The sequence below is a fragment of the Achroia grisella genome, unplaced genomic scaffold (genome assembly GCF_030625045.1).
Source record: "Achroia grisella isolate CSIRO2021 unplaced genomic scaffold, CSIRO_AGI_Agris_v1 utg46286, whole genome shotgun sequence".
NCBI classification, from domain to species: domain Eukaryota; kingdom Metazoa; phylum Arthropoda; class Insecta; order Lepidoptera; family Pyralidae; genus Achroia; species Achroia grisella.
In genome coordinates, this window is record NW_026712873.1 from 1 (window position 1) to 16660 (window position 16660).

Genomic DNA, 16660 nt, shown 5'->3' on the forward strand with positions numbered 1-16660 from the left:
TACAATATAAACAACAAACGAAAAAAAAGGCAAATAAAATGTACATATAATTAAGCAATTTTACCATAATTAAAAAATAAACATAAAATGTATTTTTTTAATAATCCAATAATACACACGGTGGACTTAACACCTACCAGTCAGCCATGAGTGGTGCAGAAAGAGATTGTTCAGTTCGGTTCATTAATATATATGACACATAATACAGAAACGTAAAAGATATAAATATATATCGCATAAGATTCTATAATAAACTGTCAGAATCTCTAAATCTGACAGAGAGACATTCATTTATATTAAACAAATGTTATGTAAAAAAGCCTATTATAGGATAGATGAATTTATAGATGATAGCAATGCTTTAGCAAGAATAAGTTTATTTGCGGACAACGGCGGCGTGGTGGGCCGGGTCATTGGTACCCTAAAATATGGTCGAGCGCAGTGATGGCTGGCTCATCCGTCATACTCGACGTGAACGAGAGATTTTCTTTTAGGGACTGGTCTGCTCTTATCACTACGACTGATTTAATCTTATTGCATTTTTATATTTGACCCAAATTACTGCTGGCTGGTAGTTTGTATTCACAAGTTTCGACTTGTAAATGTAAGCACCTAAAGGATTATTTAAAAGAGCAACACACAAGTTTCTTGCTCGTTCTTCTTGTGATGAGACAGCTTTCCGAACGAGTGGTAGATAAAAAACAAATTGTTATGACTATTCAATAGTGCTTAAACTAAGTTTATTTGAATAAATTATTTTCTATTTTATTCTATTCTATTCTATATATAACAATAGCACTTGCCGTAGAACATTTATAAGGGACTAGATTTTTTTTATTTTTTTTAAATTTAGGGACTTTTGTACCATCTAAGTACATGTCAGTCCCATTGTACCCTAAAACCAATCACTCCATTACCTCACCAGTGAACAAATTTCTTACCCGCACCGTCCGAAGGATCGAGGGACTAGATCTATGTATCTTAAGATCTAGTGATCTATGTATCTTAAGAATATCCCCAACGTATAGTGTTGTCTAATCTTATAATGTACGCACAGGTCGCAGACGGCGGCAGAAGAGGTCCCGTGGCGGCCCGGAGAGCGCGCTCGTCGTCCAGGTCGCGCGAGTCCGGCATCGAGCCGGACGGCGCGCCGGACACGGACGGCGGAACCGGACGGCGCGCACCGCCGCAACGACGCCCGCCGCAGCGGTCCCGCCACCACGAGGACGACGCTCGCCGCGTGCGCCTCTCGCTGTGCATGAAGCGCGCCGTCAAGGAGCTGCCGCTGCCGCACGCCCTCAAGAAGTACGTCAACCTGCAGCGCTGCTTCGAGTTCTAAACTCCACGGTCCCTTATACCACCAGGTGTTGTTGCGGTGCGGTGCGATCAGTGGCGTAGCTACCTAGGGGCTAGGCGGACCGGTGCCCCGGGTCCTCGAGCTCATATTGCCCTCGAATATTTACCAGAAAATCTCGATCGAACTGAACTTTTCAAAATTTCCCTAAATTCTTTCTGTGGGTTGGCAGTGCTGTCAATTTGACGGACAGCGATGTGTGCGTTTTAATAAAACTATAATATAGGGCCCCCTCTAAGCAGTGGGGTCGCATTTTTTCCCCCGGGGCCCTTGGTTACCTAACTACGCCACTGGGTGCTATGCGATGCGGTGCGGTGCGGTGCGGTGCGATGTTTCATCGCGCCGCGTCCTCTCTATGTCTATTAGAGCCCTTTAAAATATTGTACACTATCCTAACATCTGCTGTTGATTATGTAACACATTTGTTAAGAGACGTGATGTGATTGATATTTATGCGATTATATAAGATCGATTTGACAGTTTCAGTTACCAAACTTGCATGGAGCGTTATTGCAACTATCAAACGATTTGTACATAGTCCCGAAGTTGGCGATAACAACGTGTTTGAATTAAGAAACAGTTTGGGTAGCTTTATTTATACATATAATTAGTAATAATCATGGGACCTTGCCACGTATTATTTATATTGGTTCCCGATATTTCGGCAGTGTTTCAACCGCCATGATCACGGGAAAACTGAAGTACAGTGGGTAGATGGTAAATAAATTTTGCGGGCAGATGAATATCGTCTACCTTCACACGTCTTCGTTTGTTGCTGGAACTCGCTCGATATTCTCACAGTATCTTCACGTACATTTAAAACGTTTAATTAAAAAATATAAAAAAGTGATCAAAATGTGTTTAAATGTACGCGAAGATACTGTGAGTACAGATGAATATCGAGCGAGTTCCAATAGTAGCAACAAACGAAGACGTGTGAAGGTAGACGCATTTGATTACCCATAGATTTTTTTTATACTACGATGGTGGCAATCAAGCATACGGCCCATCTGATGGTAAATGGTTACCGTAGCCTATAAACGCCTGAAACACCAGCGGTGTCACGTGCGCGTTGCCGACACTTAAGAAACCTTAATATACCCTTCTTGAAAAACCCCATTATTTACCATCTACTGCTGCTCTTCTGTTTACCCGTTATCATGTCGGTTGAAGCTATAAATATCGGGGACTCAATAAATATAAAACGTGGTAAGATACCGTGATTTACTATTATACGTATCAGTTTTGGATATGGTTACATAATCATAGCTGTATGAACATTGATGTCATATTATTTATATTATTAACCGGGTCTTAACACGAATAATTTTATGGCAAATAAAGTTATTTACCTCACCGCCGTGGTCACGAGCTGACTGGAGTAACAGCGATGTCAATGTAGATTGCATCGCTGTTACACCATGTAAAATTATTCGTGTTAAGACCCGGTTAATAATTTAAATAATGTATATTAAACACGAAAGTTTAAAAGTAACTATTGATGTCATACACTAAATCTCCTTCCGCCAGTCATAGCGCGGTACTCTTACGATCAATATAATCTCTACATATAACCTATTGTTCGTGTTAATTTGTAAATATTTATTATTAAGTATTGTGATTTTACGACGGGACACGGGAGAGCGGTGCATCCCGTCATGTTTCGGTTATGTTACAATAAATGGACTGTTTGTTGAATCTTTAAGTCTGGACCCACTGCAGCGCGGCGCTGCTAAATCTATTCTTCAGGCTTGCTCTTTTACATACATTTAGAGCAGAGGTTCCCAAATTTTGGGTTGTGGACCCCTTGCCATATTTTTCGGGTTTGGGGCTGTTCAAGTATTACGTAAGCAGATTTATCACAATTATTTACCCCTCATCCCCCGTTGTCAGCAAAAGTAAGCAAAGCTCTTACCCCTCCCCCCATGCTTATGTAAACATTTCTCAATTAATGTATTGTTTTTTTAACAAAGACAATGTGAGGGTTGCCATTCGTGTAAAAAAGTAAATTACGACCGATGACGTAATCATCATACAGACTCCCCCACCCCCATGTCATCCAAAATAAGTAAAGAAAAGACCCCCCGCCCCCCTATAGTGCTTACGTAATACTTGAACGGCCCCTTTGGGTAGACCCCCCATTCTTATCTGGTATTGATTTTTTGTATTTCTAACTGTAGTAAAGTTTAGTGTTAAAAACATAAAGTAAAAACAACAAGATGACAGCTGTTGTAGACCCCTTGCAGTTTGTTATAGACCCCTGGGGGTCGATATAGACCACTTTGGGAATCTCTGATTTAGAATATACAAAGCTAAATCCAGCCATGGTATTATTGCAACTGAATAGCTTTTTCAAAGAAACAAAGTGATATATATATATATATATCTTATATATAAAATTCTCGTGTCAGTTTTCATTCCCATACTCCTCCGAAACGGAGATTTTTATACGAACTGTACATTAACGTAATAAATTTATTTAATACTAGCTGTTCCCGCGACTTCGTCCGAGTGGAAATTAACTTTGTTTCCTAAAATAAAAGTAGCCTAAGTTACTGCTTATTACATTAAATATCTGCCAAAAAAGTCCCGTCAAAATCGGTCCAGCCATTTCAGAGACAGACCGAAGTGGTTTTTTTGGTGTATGTACCCTATTTATATTCATATGCATGTAGTAAAAAACGGTTATGTCAATATTACAAACAGACACTCCAATTTTATTTATATGTATAGATTTTAACTTTGTTTCAGTCGCTTCAACTATTGAGTATATTTTCACTTTGTTTCTTTGACTGATTCAGTTTCATGTATTTCAGCTATATTCATTAGGACTGGCCCCGTGTGTAAGGAGCGTAATACTCAATTTATCAATTACACTTTTCAAATATATCCAGTAGGTTTAGTAATTATGGTGTATAGGTAGCAGTGCCGTTTCGCCGCCTTCCTGATCGACAGCTTATGTAATGCTGTTATTAACAATTCTCAATTGTAACAGACTAAAAATGTATATGTCTGTTGCAGATGCAGTCTGTAAGTTAAGTTGCAATTACATCGGTGAAATCTTATTCTTCAATATTATAAACGCGAAATTTTGTGTGTATTTAATAAGTAGTCTTTAAGTTCAAACTTAAAATCTTTGTTCGAGTCAAAATAGTTTTATACTAGTACAACTAGATGGCGCTGTATTTTTGCATACATATTTCTAAAACACGCTAATAAGATATTTTTGTTATTCCTTATATAGATATGTAATTTTTTATTTAGGCACCCCTCCGATCGATCCCCCGTCCAATTCAAACGGGGATCGAAATTACGACGGCCTCAGCCGAGGTTCGAACCCCTAGTGGTGCCCTCGGACTAAAGTGGTATCCGTCGGGCAGGAGTTGGCCTTCAGCCGCTCCATAAGTCCTTCCGCGGGTTTGGAGTGCCATCTGCACTCGCCCCATAACGTCCGATGAAGCTGTAAAGGCCAGCTACGGCCAACAGCATTGGAGTAGTCCGAAAAAAAAAAAATTATTTAGGCACTTAGATTATACACATTACAATATATATACGGTTGTAAGCTCATAACTGTATTTCATTCAATAAGTACAAACGCTGCTGATCTCCAGAACCTCGGTTTTATACACTCTTAATTGTTTAACTTTTCAGGCGCTTGTGCACGTTATATTTAATATTCTACTGACATTTTTAGCCTATATATTAGTCTGATATATAAGCTGTATTACAGTAAAGTTTCATCACAAACCGTTCAATAGTTTTTGCGTGAAAGAGTAACAAACATCCATCCGGACTCACAAACTTTCGCGTTTATAATATGATGTAAGGTTATTTATTTTAAGATTAATATTTTTTTATCATCCCTACGGTTCAGTTCAGCTAGCTACTTCAGTTGAGAAGAACTGGGCAAGATTATATAATCTCTATGAAATTATTAACAGATACTTTTGATTATATAAAGTAATAAAATATATGTAAACCTATTCATTGTTGTTCATTAGTTGCAAATGAGAATTGTTAGTAACATTATATGATGAAACCACGGGTCGACGTGTCTTGAATTCGTTACAGAAAGAGATCCAATAAGGAAGCTCCCTCTAAAATGTGTGACACTCATTACAAGATTGTTTGGTCAATAATCAGCTGGCTAATGTAAATGAAACGAGAACGCGTCGCCCCGTCAAGGAGAGTGGCTCACACTTTCCTCCAACTCTAATTTTATATGTAATCGTGTTGTAAATTGATTTTTGTTATTTAATAATGTCGTTATAATTCAATAAAAATGATTTATTATACAAGTATATTTGCATTTTTATTGTTTGTATTATACTTTACTAGCTCGCCCCGGCTTCGCACGGGTGTACATGTATTATACATATAAACCTTCATCTTGAATCAGTCTATCTATTAAAACAGCTTCAAAATCCGTTGCGTAGTTTTAAAGATTTAAGCATACATAGGGACGGACAGCGACAGCGACTTTGATTTACACTATCCTTACTCCTTACTAATATTATAAATGCGAAAGTAACTGTCTGTCTCGCTTTCACGTCAAAACTACTGAACCGATTTAAATGAAATTTGGTACACACATAGTCTAGAACCTGAGAAAGAACATAGGCTACTTTTTAATGCGAAAAAAGGGTTGTAAGGGGTAGATAATTGATATAGATAGAGATAATTGGGGATGAAAGATTGTATGGAGAATTGACATTTTTGAAGCTAGAAGCTTGAAACTTATTTGTGAAGCTGCTAATTAAATATAAATAGAATAGAATAGAATAGAAAATCATTTATTCAAATAAACTTAATTTAAGCACTTTTGAATAGTCATAACAATTTGTTTTCTATCTACCACTCGTTCGGAAAGCTGTCTCATTACAAGAAGAACGAGCAGATTAAATATGACATACAAAGTTTTTAAAAATATTACCCTTAAATAAATTGGGGATAATTTTTTTTTTGAGGCTGTTGATTAAATATAAATGAATATGACAAAGTTTGTAAAAATGTTACCCTTAAATGGGTAAAATAAAATAGCGGATGAAAGTTTTTTTATTACTGACGTGTATATAGGTATCCATTGACGTGTCGTATAAAATAGAAATAGAAATAGAAAATCATTTATTCAAATAAACTTACATTGAAGCACTTTTGAATAGTCATTACATTTTTTTAATCTACCGCTCGTTCGGAAAGCTGTCTCATCACAAGAAGAACGAGCAAGAAACTTGTGTGTTGCTCTTTTAAATAATTTTATTATTACTTTACATTTTTAAGTTTAAGTGTGTGAACACAAACCACCAATTCGAACTAATTCAATTAAATACTCAAATAAAAAAAAAATTGAATATATAACCAACTGGTTAAACAATTAATAAGAGGAAATCAGTCATAGTGATTAGAGCAGACCAGTTCCTACAAGCAGCACCCGTTCACGAGTAGGAAAAATATATATATTCCTTATTCTCTTCACTTAAGTATCACTTCATTCATATAAAAATAAAGTCCTATTTTTAATGGATGATAATGGTATGGTTCACTCGCTTGCATTAAAGTTTATGCTGGCGGGACACTAGTGGACGATGATAAGATGAGTATGAGATCAGATCAGTTAGCTCATCGATAACAATTAGACAGTCTCAATCTCAATCTCGGTCTCACTCACAATCTCACTCTCAATCTCACTCACATACTCACTCACAGTCTCAATCTCAGTCTCACTCTCAGTCTCACTCTCACTCTCAGTCTCAGTCTCAGTCTCACTATCATTCTCATTCTCGCTCTCATTCTCAGTCTCATTCTCACTCATATTCTCAGTCTCGCTCTCATTCTCATCCTCGCTCTCAGTTTCAGCCTTCTTCTCAGTCTCAAACTCAGTCTCGGCTCACTCACAGTCTCAATCTCAGTCTCACTATCTGTCTCACTCTCAGTCTCACTCACAGTCTCAATCTCAGTCTCACTATCAGTCTTACTATCAGTCTCACTATCAGTCTCACTATCTACAACGGTATGAAACATGTAAAAATGTTTTAAATCAAAGTTGCAGAGAATAAAAATCTGCACAAAATAGGTTCTCTTAATTTTTTCATTATAAATATGTACAAAAATATATATTCCTTATTACCTTTACTTAAGTACCACTTCATTCATATAAAAATAAAGTCCTATTTTTAATGGATGATAATGGTATGGTTCGCTTGCATTAAAGTTTATGCTGGCGGGGCACTAGTGGACGATGATAAGATGAGTATGAGATCAGATCAGTTAGCTCATCGATAACAATTACCCAGTCATTACAATTAGACAGTCTCAAACTCAGTCTCGGTCTCACTCATAATCTCACTCTCAATCTCACTCACAGTCTCACTCTCAGTCTCACTCTTAGTTTCAATCTCAGTCTCACTATCAGTCTTACTATCAGTCTTACTATCAGTCTCACTTACAGTCTCACTCGCAGTCTCACTCCCAGTCTCACTTATAGTCTCACTCTCAGTCACACTCCCAGTCTCACTATCAGTCTCACTCTCAGTCTCAATCTCAGTCTCACTATCATTCTCATTCTCGCTCTCATTCTCAGTCTCATTCTCACTCATATTCTCAGTCTCGCTCTCATTCTCATACTCGCTCTCAGTTTCAGCCTTCTTCTCAGTCTCAAACTCAGTCTCGGTCTCACTCACAGTCTTAACCTCAGTCTCACTCTCAGTCTCACTCTCAGTCTCACTCTCAGTCTCAATCTCAGTCTCAATCTCAGTCTCACTATCAGTCTCACTTACAGTGTCACTCTCAGTCTCACTCTCAGTCTCACTATCAGTCTCACTCTCAGTCTCACTCTCAGTCTCACTCTCAGTCTCACTCTCTGTCTTACTCTCTGTCTCACTATCATTCTCATTCTCGCTCTCATTCTCAGTCTCATTCTCACTCATATTCTCAGTCCCGCTCTCATTCTCATTCTCGCTCTTAGTTTCAGCCTTCTTCTCAGTCTCAAACTCAGTCTCGGCTCACTCACAGTCTCACTATCTGTCTCACTCTCAGTCTCACTCACAGTCTCAATCTCAGTCTCACTATCAGTCTCACTATCAGTCTCACTTACAGTCTCACTCTCAGTCTCACTTACAGTCTTACTCTCAGTCTCACTATCAGTGTCACTTACAGTCTCACTCTCAGTCTCACTATCAGTCTCACTCTCAGTCTCACTTACTGTCTCACTCTCAGGCTCACTCTCAGTCTCACTATCAGTCTTACTATCAGTCTCATTCTCAGTCTCAGTCTTAGTCTCACTCTCAGTCTCACTATCATTTTCATTTTCGCTCTCATTCTCAGTCTCATTCTCACTCATATTCTCAGTCTCGCTCTCATTCTCATTCTCGCTCTCAGTTTCAGCCTTCTTCTCAGTCTCAAACTCAGTCTCGGTCTCACTCTCAGTCTCACTCTCAGTCTCAATCTCAGTCTCACTATCAGTCTCACTTACAGTCTCACTCTGTGTCTCACTCCCAGTCTCACTTACAATTTCACTCTCAGTCTCACTCCCAGTCTCACTATCAGTCTCACTCTCAGTCTCACTCTCAGTCTCACTATCATTTTCATTTTCGCTCTCATTCTCAGTCTCATTCTCACTCATATTCTCAGTCTCGCTCTCATTCTCATTCTCGCTCTCAGTTTCAGCCTTCTTCTCAGTCTCAAACTCAGTCTCGGTCTCACTCTCAGTCTCACTCTCAGTCTCAATCTCAGTCTCACTATCAGTCTCACTTACAGTCTCACTCTGTGTCTCACTCCCAGTCTCACTTACAATTTCACTCTCAGTCTCACTCCCAGTCTCACTATCAGTCTCACTCTCAGTCTCACTCTCAGTCTCACTATCATTTTCATTTTCGCTCTCATTCTCAGTCTCATTCTCAGTCTCACTATCTGTCTCACTCTCAGTCTCACTATCAGTCTCACTATCAGTCTCACTTACAGTCTCACTCTCAGTCTCACTCCCAGTCTCACTATCAGTCTCACTCTCAGTCTCTCTCTCAGTCTCACTCTCGGTCTCACCCTCAGTCTCACTCTCAGTCTCAATCTCAGTCTCACTATCAGTCTCATTCACAGTCTCACTCTCAGTCTCAAACTTAGTCTCACTATCAGTCTCATTCATGATCTCACTCTTAGTCTCAATCTCAGTCTCACTATCATTCTCACTCACAATCACACTCTCAGTCTCATTCTTAGTCTTAATCTCAGTCTCACTATCAGTCTCACTCTCAGTCTCACTCTCAGTCTTTCTCTCAGTCTCAATCTTAGTCTCACTAACAGTCTCACTCTCAGTCTCACTTTCTGAACGCAAATATTCAGAAAGAAATTTTAATTTAAGTTGACTCGAAAGGCATGAAGAAATTAAAAAAAGGGTTCTTAATCTCACGTTTAGTCTCAATCTCAGTCTCACTATCAGTCTCACTATCAGTCTCACTTACAGTCTCACTCCCAGGCTCCCTATCAGTCTCACTCTCAGTCTCACCCTCAGTCTCACTCTCAGTCTCACTATCAGTCTCACTCTCAGTCTCACTCTCAGTCTCACTTACAGTCTCACTCTCAGTCTCACTCTCAGTCTCTCTCTCAGTCTCACTCTCGGTCTCACCCTCAGTCTCACTCTCAGTCTCAATCTCAGTCTCACTATCAGTCTCATTCAATTGTGAGTAGCTATGACGTGGTCTGGGTTTTTGAGTAGTCATGCTCACTAAAATGTCCAGACTTGTGGCGGCGTGGTGGGCCGGGTCATTGGGCTCCCTAAAATATGGTCGAGCGCAGTGATGGCTGGCTCATCCGTCATACTCGTGAACGGGTGCTGCTTGTAGGGACTGGTCTGCTCTAATCACTATGACTGATTTCCTCTTATTAATTGTTTAACCAGTTGGTTATGTATTCAATATTTTTTTCTTTTTGAGTATTTAATTGAATTAGTGCTAATCGGTGGTTTGTATTCACACACTTAAACTTAAATTGTAAGTAAGAATAAATTAATTAAAAGAGCAACACACAAGTTTCTTGCTTGTTCTTCTTGTGATGAGACAGCATTCCGAATGAGCGGTAGATTAAAAAAAAAAATGTTATGACTATTAAAAAGTGCTTCAATGTAAGTTTATTTGAATAAATGATTTCTATTCTATTCTATTCTATTCACAGTCTCACTCTCAGTCTCAAACTTAGTCTCACTATCAGTCACACTCTCAGTCTCAATCTCAGTCTCACTCTCAGTGTCACTATCATTCTCACTCACAATCACACTCTCAGTCTCATTCTTAGTCTCAATCTCAGTCTCACTATCAGTCTCACTCTCAGTCTCACTCTCAGTCTTTCTCTCAGTCTCAATCTTAGTCTCACTAACAGTCTCACTCTCAGTCTCACTTTCTGAACGCAAATATTCAGAAAGAAATTTTAATTTAAGTTGACTCGAAAGGCATGAAGAAATTAAAAAAAGGGTTCTTAATCTCACGTTTAGTCTCAATCTCAGTCTCACTATCAGTCTCACTATCAGTCTCACTATCAGTCTCACTTACAGTCTCACTCCCAGGCTCCCTATCAGTCTCACTCTCAGTCTCACCCTCAGTCTCACTCTCAGTCTCACTATCAGTCTCACTCTCAGTCTCACTCTCAGTCTCACTTACAGTCTCACTCTTAGTCTCAATCTCAGTCTCACTATCAGTCTCACTATCAGTCTCACTTACAGTCTCACTCCCAGGCTCCCTATCAGTCTCACTCTCTGTCTCACTCTCAGTCTCACTCTCAGTCTCACTCTCAGTCTCACTCTCAGTCTCACTCTCAGTCTCACTCTCAGTCTCACTCTCAGTCTCACTATCAGTTTCACTCTCAGTCTCACTCTCAGTCTCACTCTCAGTCTCACTCTCAGTCTCACTCACAATATCACTCAGTCACACGATCAGTCTCACGATCAATCTCACGATCAGTCTCACTCTCAGTCTCACTATCAGTCTCACTCTCAGTCTCACTATCAGTCTCACTCTCAGTCTCACTCTCAATCTCACTCTCAGTCTCATTCTCAGTCTCAGTCTTAGTCTCACTCTCAGTCTCACTATCATTTTCATTTTCGCTCTCATTCTCAGTCTCACTATCTGTCTCACTCTCAGTCTCACTCCCAGTCTCACTTACAGTCTCACTCCCAGGCTCTCTATCAGTCTCACTCTCAGTCTCACTCTCAGTCTCACTATCAGTCTTACTATCAGTCTCATTCTCAGTCTCAGTCTTAGTCTCACTCTCAGTCTCATTCTCACTCATATTCTCAGTCTCGCTCTCATTCTCATTCTCGCTCTCAGTTTCAGCCTTCTTCTCAGTCTCAAACTCAATCTCGGTCTCACTCTCAGTCTCACTCTCAGTCTCAATCTCAGTCTCACTATCAGTCTCACTTACAGTCTCACTCTGTGTCTCACTCCCAGTCTCACTTACAATTTCACTCTCAGTCTCACTCCCAGTCTCACTATCAGTCTCACTCTCAGTCTCACTCTCAGTCTAACTCTCAGTCTCAATCTCAGTCTCACTATTAGTCTCATTCTCAGTCTCACTATCAGTTTCACTCATCAGTTTCAGTATCACTATCAGTCTCAGATAGTGGTATATAAGTAAAGAGAATAAGGAATATATATTTTTGTACATTCATATAAAAATAAAGTCCTATTTCTAATGGATGATAATGGTATGGTTTACTTGATGAGTATGAGGTCAGATCAGTTAGCACAGCGCTAGCTCGCCTTTAATTAAGTATTCTTTAAATAATTCTTACTCTTATTCTCATTCTCACTCTCATTCTCGCTCTTATTGTCACTCTCATTTTCATTCTCGCTCTCAGTCTAAATCTCTCAGTCTAACTCCCAGTCTCACTTACAGTCTCACTCCCAGGCTCTCTATCTGTCTCACTTACAGTCTCACTCCCAGGCTCCCTATCAGTCTCACTCTCAGTCTCACTCTCAGTCTCACTCTCAGTCTCACTCGCAGTCTCACTCCCAGTCTCACTTATAGTCTCACTCTCAGTCTCACTCTCAGTCTCACTCTCAGTCTCACTAACAGTCTCACTCTCAGTGTCACTCTCAGTCTCACTCTCAGTCTCACTCTCGGTCTCGCTGTCAGTCTCACTATCAGTTTCACTCACAGTCACTCACAGTCTCACTCTCAGTCTCACTCTCAGTCTCACTAACAGTCTCACTCTCAGTCTCACTCTCAGTCTCTCTCTCAGTCTCACTCTCGGTCTCGCTCTCAGTCTCACTATCAGTTTCACTCACAGTCTCACTCTCAGACTTACTCTCAGTCTCAATCTCAGTCTCGCTATCAGTCTCATTCACAGTCTCACTCTCAGTCTCAAACTTAGTCTCACTATCAGTCTCATTCATAATCTCACTCTTAGTCTCAATCTCAGTCTCACTATCATTCTCACTCACAATCACACTCTCAGTCTCATTCTTAGTCTCAATCTCAGTCTCACTGTCAGTCTCACTCTCAGTCTCACTCTCAGTCTCACTCTCAGTCTCACTCTCAGTCTCACTCTCAGTCTCACTCTCAGTCTCACTCTCAGTCTCACTCTCAGTCTCACTATCCGTTTCACTCTCAGTCTCACTCGTAGTCTCACTTACAGTCTCACCCTCAGTCTCACTCTGTCTCACTATCAGTCTCACTCTCAGTCTCACTCTCAGTCTCACTATCAGTCTCACTCTCAGTCTCATTCTCAGTCTCACTCTCAGTCTCACTATCAGTCTCACTTACAGTCTCACTCCCAGGCTCCCTATCAGTCTCACTCTCAGTCTCACTCTCAGTCTCACTCTCAGTCTCATTCTCAGTCTCAGTCTTAGTCTCACTCTCAGTCTCACTATCATTTTCATTTTCGCTCTCATTCTCAGTCTCACTATCTGTCTCACTCTCAGTCTCACTCCCAGTCTCACTTACAGTCTCACTCCCAGGCTCTCTATCAGTCTCACTCTCAGTCTCACTCTCAGTCTCACTATCAGTCTTACTATCAGTCTCATTCTCAGTCTCAGTCTTAGTCTCACTCTCAGTCTCATTCTCACTCATATTCTCAGTCTCGCTCTCATTCTCATTCTCGCTCTCAGTTTCAGCCTTCTTCTCAGTCTCAAACTCAATCTCGGTCTCACTCTCAGTCTCACTCTCAGTCTCAATCTCAGTCTCACTATCAGTCTCACTTACAGTCTCACTCTGTGTCTCACTCCCAGTCTCACTTACAATTTCACTCTCAGTCTCACTCCCAGTCTCACTATCAGTCTCACTCTCAGTCTCACTCTCAGTCTAACTCTCAGTCTCAATCTCAGTCTCACTATTAGTCTCATTCTCAGTCTCACTATCAGTTTCACTCATCAGTTTCAGTATCACTATCAGTCTCAGATAGTGGTATATAAGTAAAGAGAATAAGGAATATATATTTTTGTACATTCATATAAAAATAAAGTCCTATTTCTAATGGATGATAATGGTATGGTTTACTTGATGAGTATGAGGTCAGATCAGTTAGCACAGCGCTAGCTCGCCTTTAATTAAGTATTCTTTAAATAATTCTTACTCTTATTCTCATTCTCACTCTCATTCTCGCTCTTATTGTCACTCTCATTTTCATTCTCGCTCTCAGTCTAAATCTCTCAGTCTAACTCCCAGTCTCACTTACAGTCTCACTCCCAGGCTCTCTATCTGTCTCACTTACAGTCTCACTCCCAGGCTCCCTATCAGTCTCACTCTCAGTCTCACTCTCAGTCTCACTCTCAGTCTCACTCTCAGTCTCACTCGCAGTCTCACTCCCAGTCTCACTTATAGTCTCACTCTCAGTCTCACTCTCAGTCTCACTCTCAGTCTCACTAACAGTCTCACTCTCAGTGTCACTCTCAGTCTCACTCTCAGTCTCACTCTCGGTCTCGCTGTCAGTCTCACTATCAGTTTCACTCACAGTCACTCACAGTCTCACTCTCAGTCTCACTCTCAGTCTCACTAACAGTCTCACTCTCAGTCTCACTCTCAGTCTCTCTCTCAGTCTCACTCTCGGTCTCGCTCTCAGTCTCACTATCAGTTTCACTCACAGTCTCACTCTCAGTCTCAATCTCAGTCTCACTATCAGTTTCACTCACAGTCTCACTCTCAGACTTACTCTCAGTCTCAATCTCAGTCTCGCTATCAGTCTCATTCACAGTCTCACTCTCAGTCTCAAACTTAGTCTCACTATCAGTCTCATTCATAATCTCACTCTTAGTCTCAATCTCAGTCTCACTATCATTCTCACTCACAATCACACTCTCAGTCTCATTCTTAGTCTCAATCTCAGTCTCACTGTCAGTCTCACTCTCAGTCTCACTCTCAGTCTTTCTCTCAGTCTCAATCTTAGTCTCACTAACAGTCTCACTCTCAGTCTCACTTTCTGAACGCAAATATTCAGAAAGAAATTTTAATTTAAGTTGACTCGAAAGGCATGAAGAAATTAAAAAAAGGGTTGAATAACGCTATTTTTCAAAATAACTCTACAACGGTATGAAACATGTAAAAATGTTTTAAATCAAAGTTCTAGAGAATAAATATCTGCACAAAATAGGTTCTCTTAATTTTTTCTTTATAAATATGTACAAAAATATATATTCCTTATTCTCTTTACTTAGAGAGTGGTACCTAAGTAAAGAGAATAAATATATATATATTTTTGTACATTCATATAAAAATAAAGTCCTATTTTTAATGGATGATAATGGTATGGTTTACTTGATGAGTATGAGGTCAGATCAGTTAGCTCAGCGCTAGCTCGCCTTTAATTAAGTATTCTTTAAATAATTCTTACTCTTATTCTCATTCTCACTCTCATTCTCGCTCTTATTGTCACTCTCATTTTCATTCTCGCTCTCAGTCTAAATCTCAGTCTCACTATCAGTCTCACTCTTAGTCTCACTCTCAGTCTCATTCATAATCTCACTCTTAGTCTCAATCTCAGTCTCACTATCAGTCTCACTATCAGTCTCACTTACAGTCTCACTCTCAGTCTCACTCCCAGTCTCACTTACAGTCTCACTCCCAGGCTCTCTATCAGTCTCACTCTCAGTCTCACTCTCAGTCTCACTATCAGTTTCACTCACTGTCTCACTCTCAGTCACACTCTCAGTCTCAATCTCAGTCTCACTCTCAGTGTCACTATCAGTTTCACTCACTGTCTCACTCTCAGTCTCACTCTCAGTCTCAATCTCAGTCTCACTATCAGTCTCAATCTCAGTCTCACTATCAGTTTTACTCAGTCTCACTCTCAGTCTCAATCTCAGTCTCATGATGATTGATAATGGTATGGTTCACTCGCTTGCATTAAAGTTTATGCTGGCGGGGCACTAGCGGAAGATGATAAGATGAGTATGAGATCAGATCAGTTAGCTCATCGCTAACATTTAAAGGATACTTTATTAAAGGTCATTCACAGTCTCACTCTCAGTCACAATCTCAGTCTCACTATCAGTCTCACTCTCAGTCTCACTCTCAGTCTCACTCTCAGTCTCACTCTCAGTCTCTCTCTCAGTCTCTCTCTCAGTCTCACTCTCAGTCTGAATCTCAGTCTCAATCTCAGTCTACTATCAGTCTTAATCTCAGTCTCACTATCAGTTTCACTCAGTCTCAATCTCATGATGATTGATAATGGTATGGTTCACTCGCTTGCATTAAACTTTATGCTGGCGGGGCACTAGTGCAGGATGATAAGATGAGTATGAGATCAGATCAGTTAGCTCATCGCTAACATTTAAAGGATACTTTATTAAAGGTTATTCACAGTCTCACTCTCAGTCACAATCTCAGTCTCACTATCAGTTTCACTCAGTCTCACTCTCAGTCTCAATCTCAGTCTCACTATCAGTCTCACTCTCATTCTCACTATCAGTCTAACTACCAGTCTCACTATCAGTCTCGCTCTCATTCTCATTCTCAGTCTCACTATTAGTCTTAATCTCAGTCTCACTATCAGTCTCACTCACAGTCTCACTCTTAGTCTCAATCTCAATCTCACTGAGCATTCGAGCTGTAAATTAGTATAAACTATACAGAAGGTTCATGAATAAAACAATGGTTTTTAATTTATACTTTTATTTATGCATATACTGTGTATATAAAATTGTAAACATATTGAAATGCCCTAAATTAATATTACAGAATAAGGTGAGTATTCACGCGGTGGGTGCTTATTATTTACGTTATTTATTTACAGTTAAAATACAATAACTTATTGTCTATGATTTAGTATAGCCTCTGTACATATTACGTTCATTGATCTATTGGAGTGTTATACGGTTTTTTTGACAC

General features: G+C 39.8%; 1 protein-coding gene across 1 annotated transcript; it reads right to left on the bottom strand.

Annotated features, from left to right (window-relative positions):
• Positions 1-1651: 1651 nt before the first annotated feature.
• Positions 1652-15989, bottom strand: LOC131845370 (uro-adherence factor A-like). The gene is made up of 12 exons (XM_059194425.1): positions 15855-15989; positions 15349-15549; positions 14467-14643; positions 13283-13501; positions 12625-12801; positions 11473-11719; positions 10667-10741; positions 9466-9670; positions 8556-8784; positions 7905-8037; positions 7121-7240; positions 1652-1713 (listed from the first exon to the last, which is right to left on the bottom strand). Exons 1-12 carry the CDS (start codon positions 15987-15989, stop codon positions 1652-1654), a joined length of 1980 nt encoding a protein of 659 aa, XP_059050408.1.
• Positions 15990-16660: the final 671 nt, after the last annotated feature.

Bases quoted from the DNA above. Each gene is read 5' to 3' on its own strand.
- LOC131845370 (XM_059194425.1), bottom strand. From the start codon at position 15,989: ATGAGATTGAGACTGAGTGAAACTGATAGTGAGACTGAGATTAAGACT. The intron at 11,720-12,624 runs GTGAGTGAAACT...ATTGAGACTGAG, and splicing joins GTAAGTCTGAGAGTGAGACT to AGTGAGACTGAGAGTGAGAC. The intron at 7,241-7,904 runs GTGAGACTGAGA...ACTGTGAGTGAG, and splicing joins GAGCGAGAATGAGAATGATA to CCGAGACTGAGTTTGAGACT.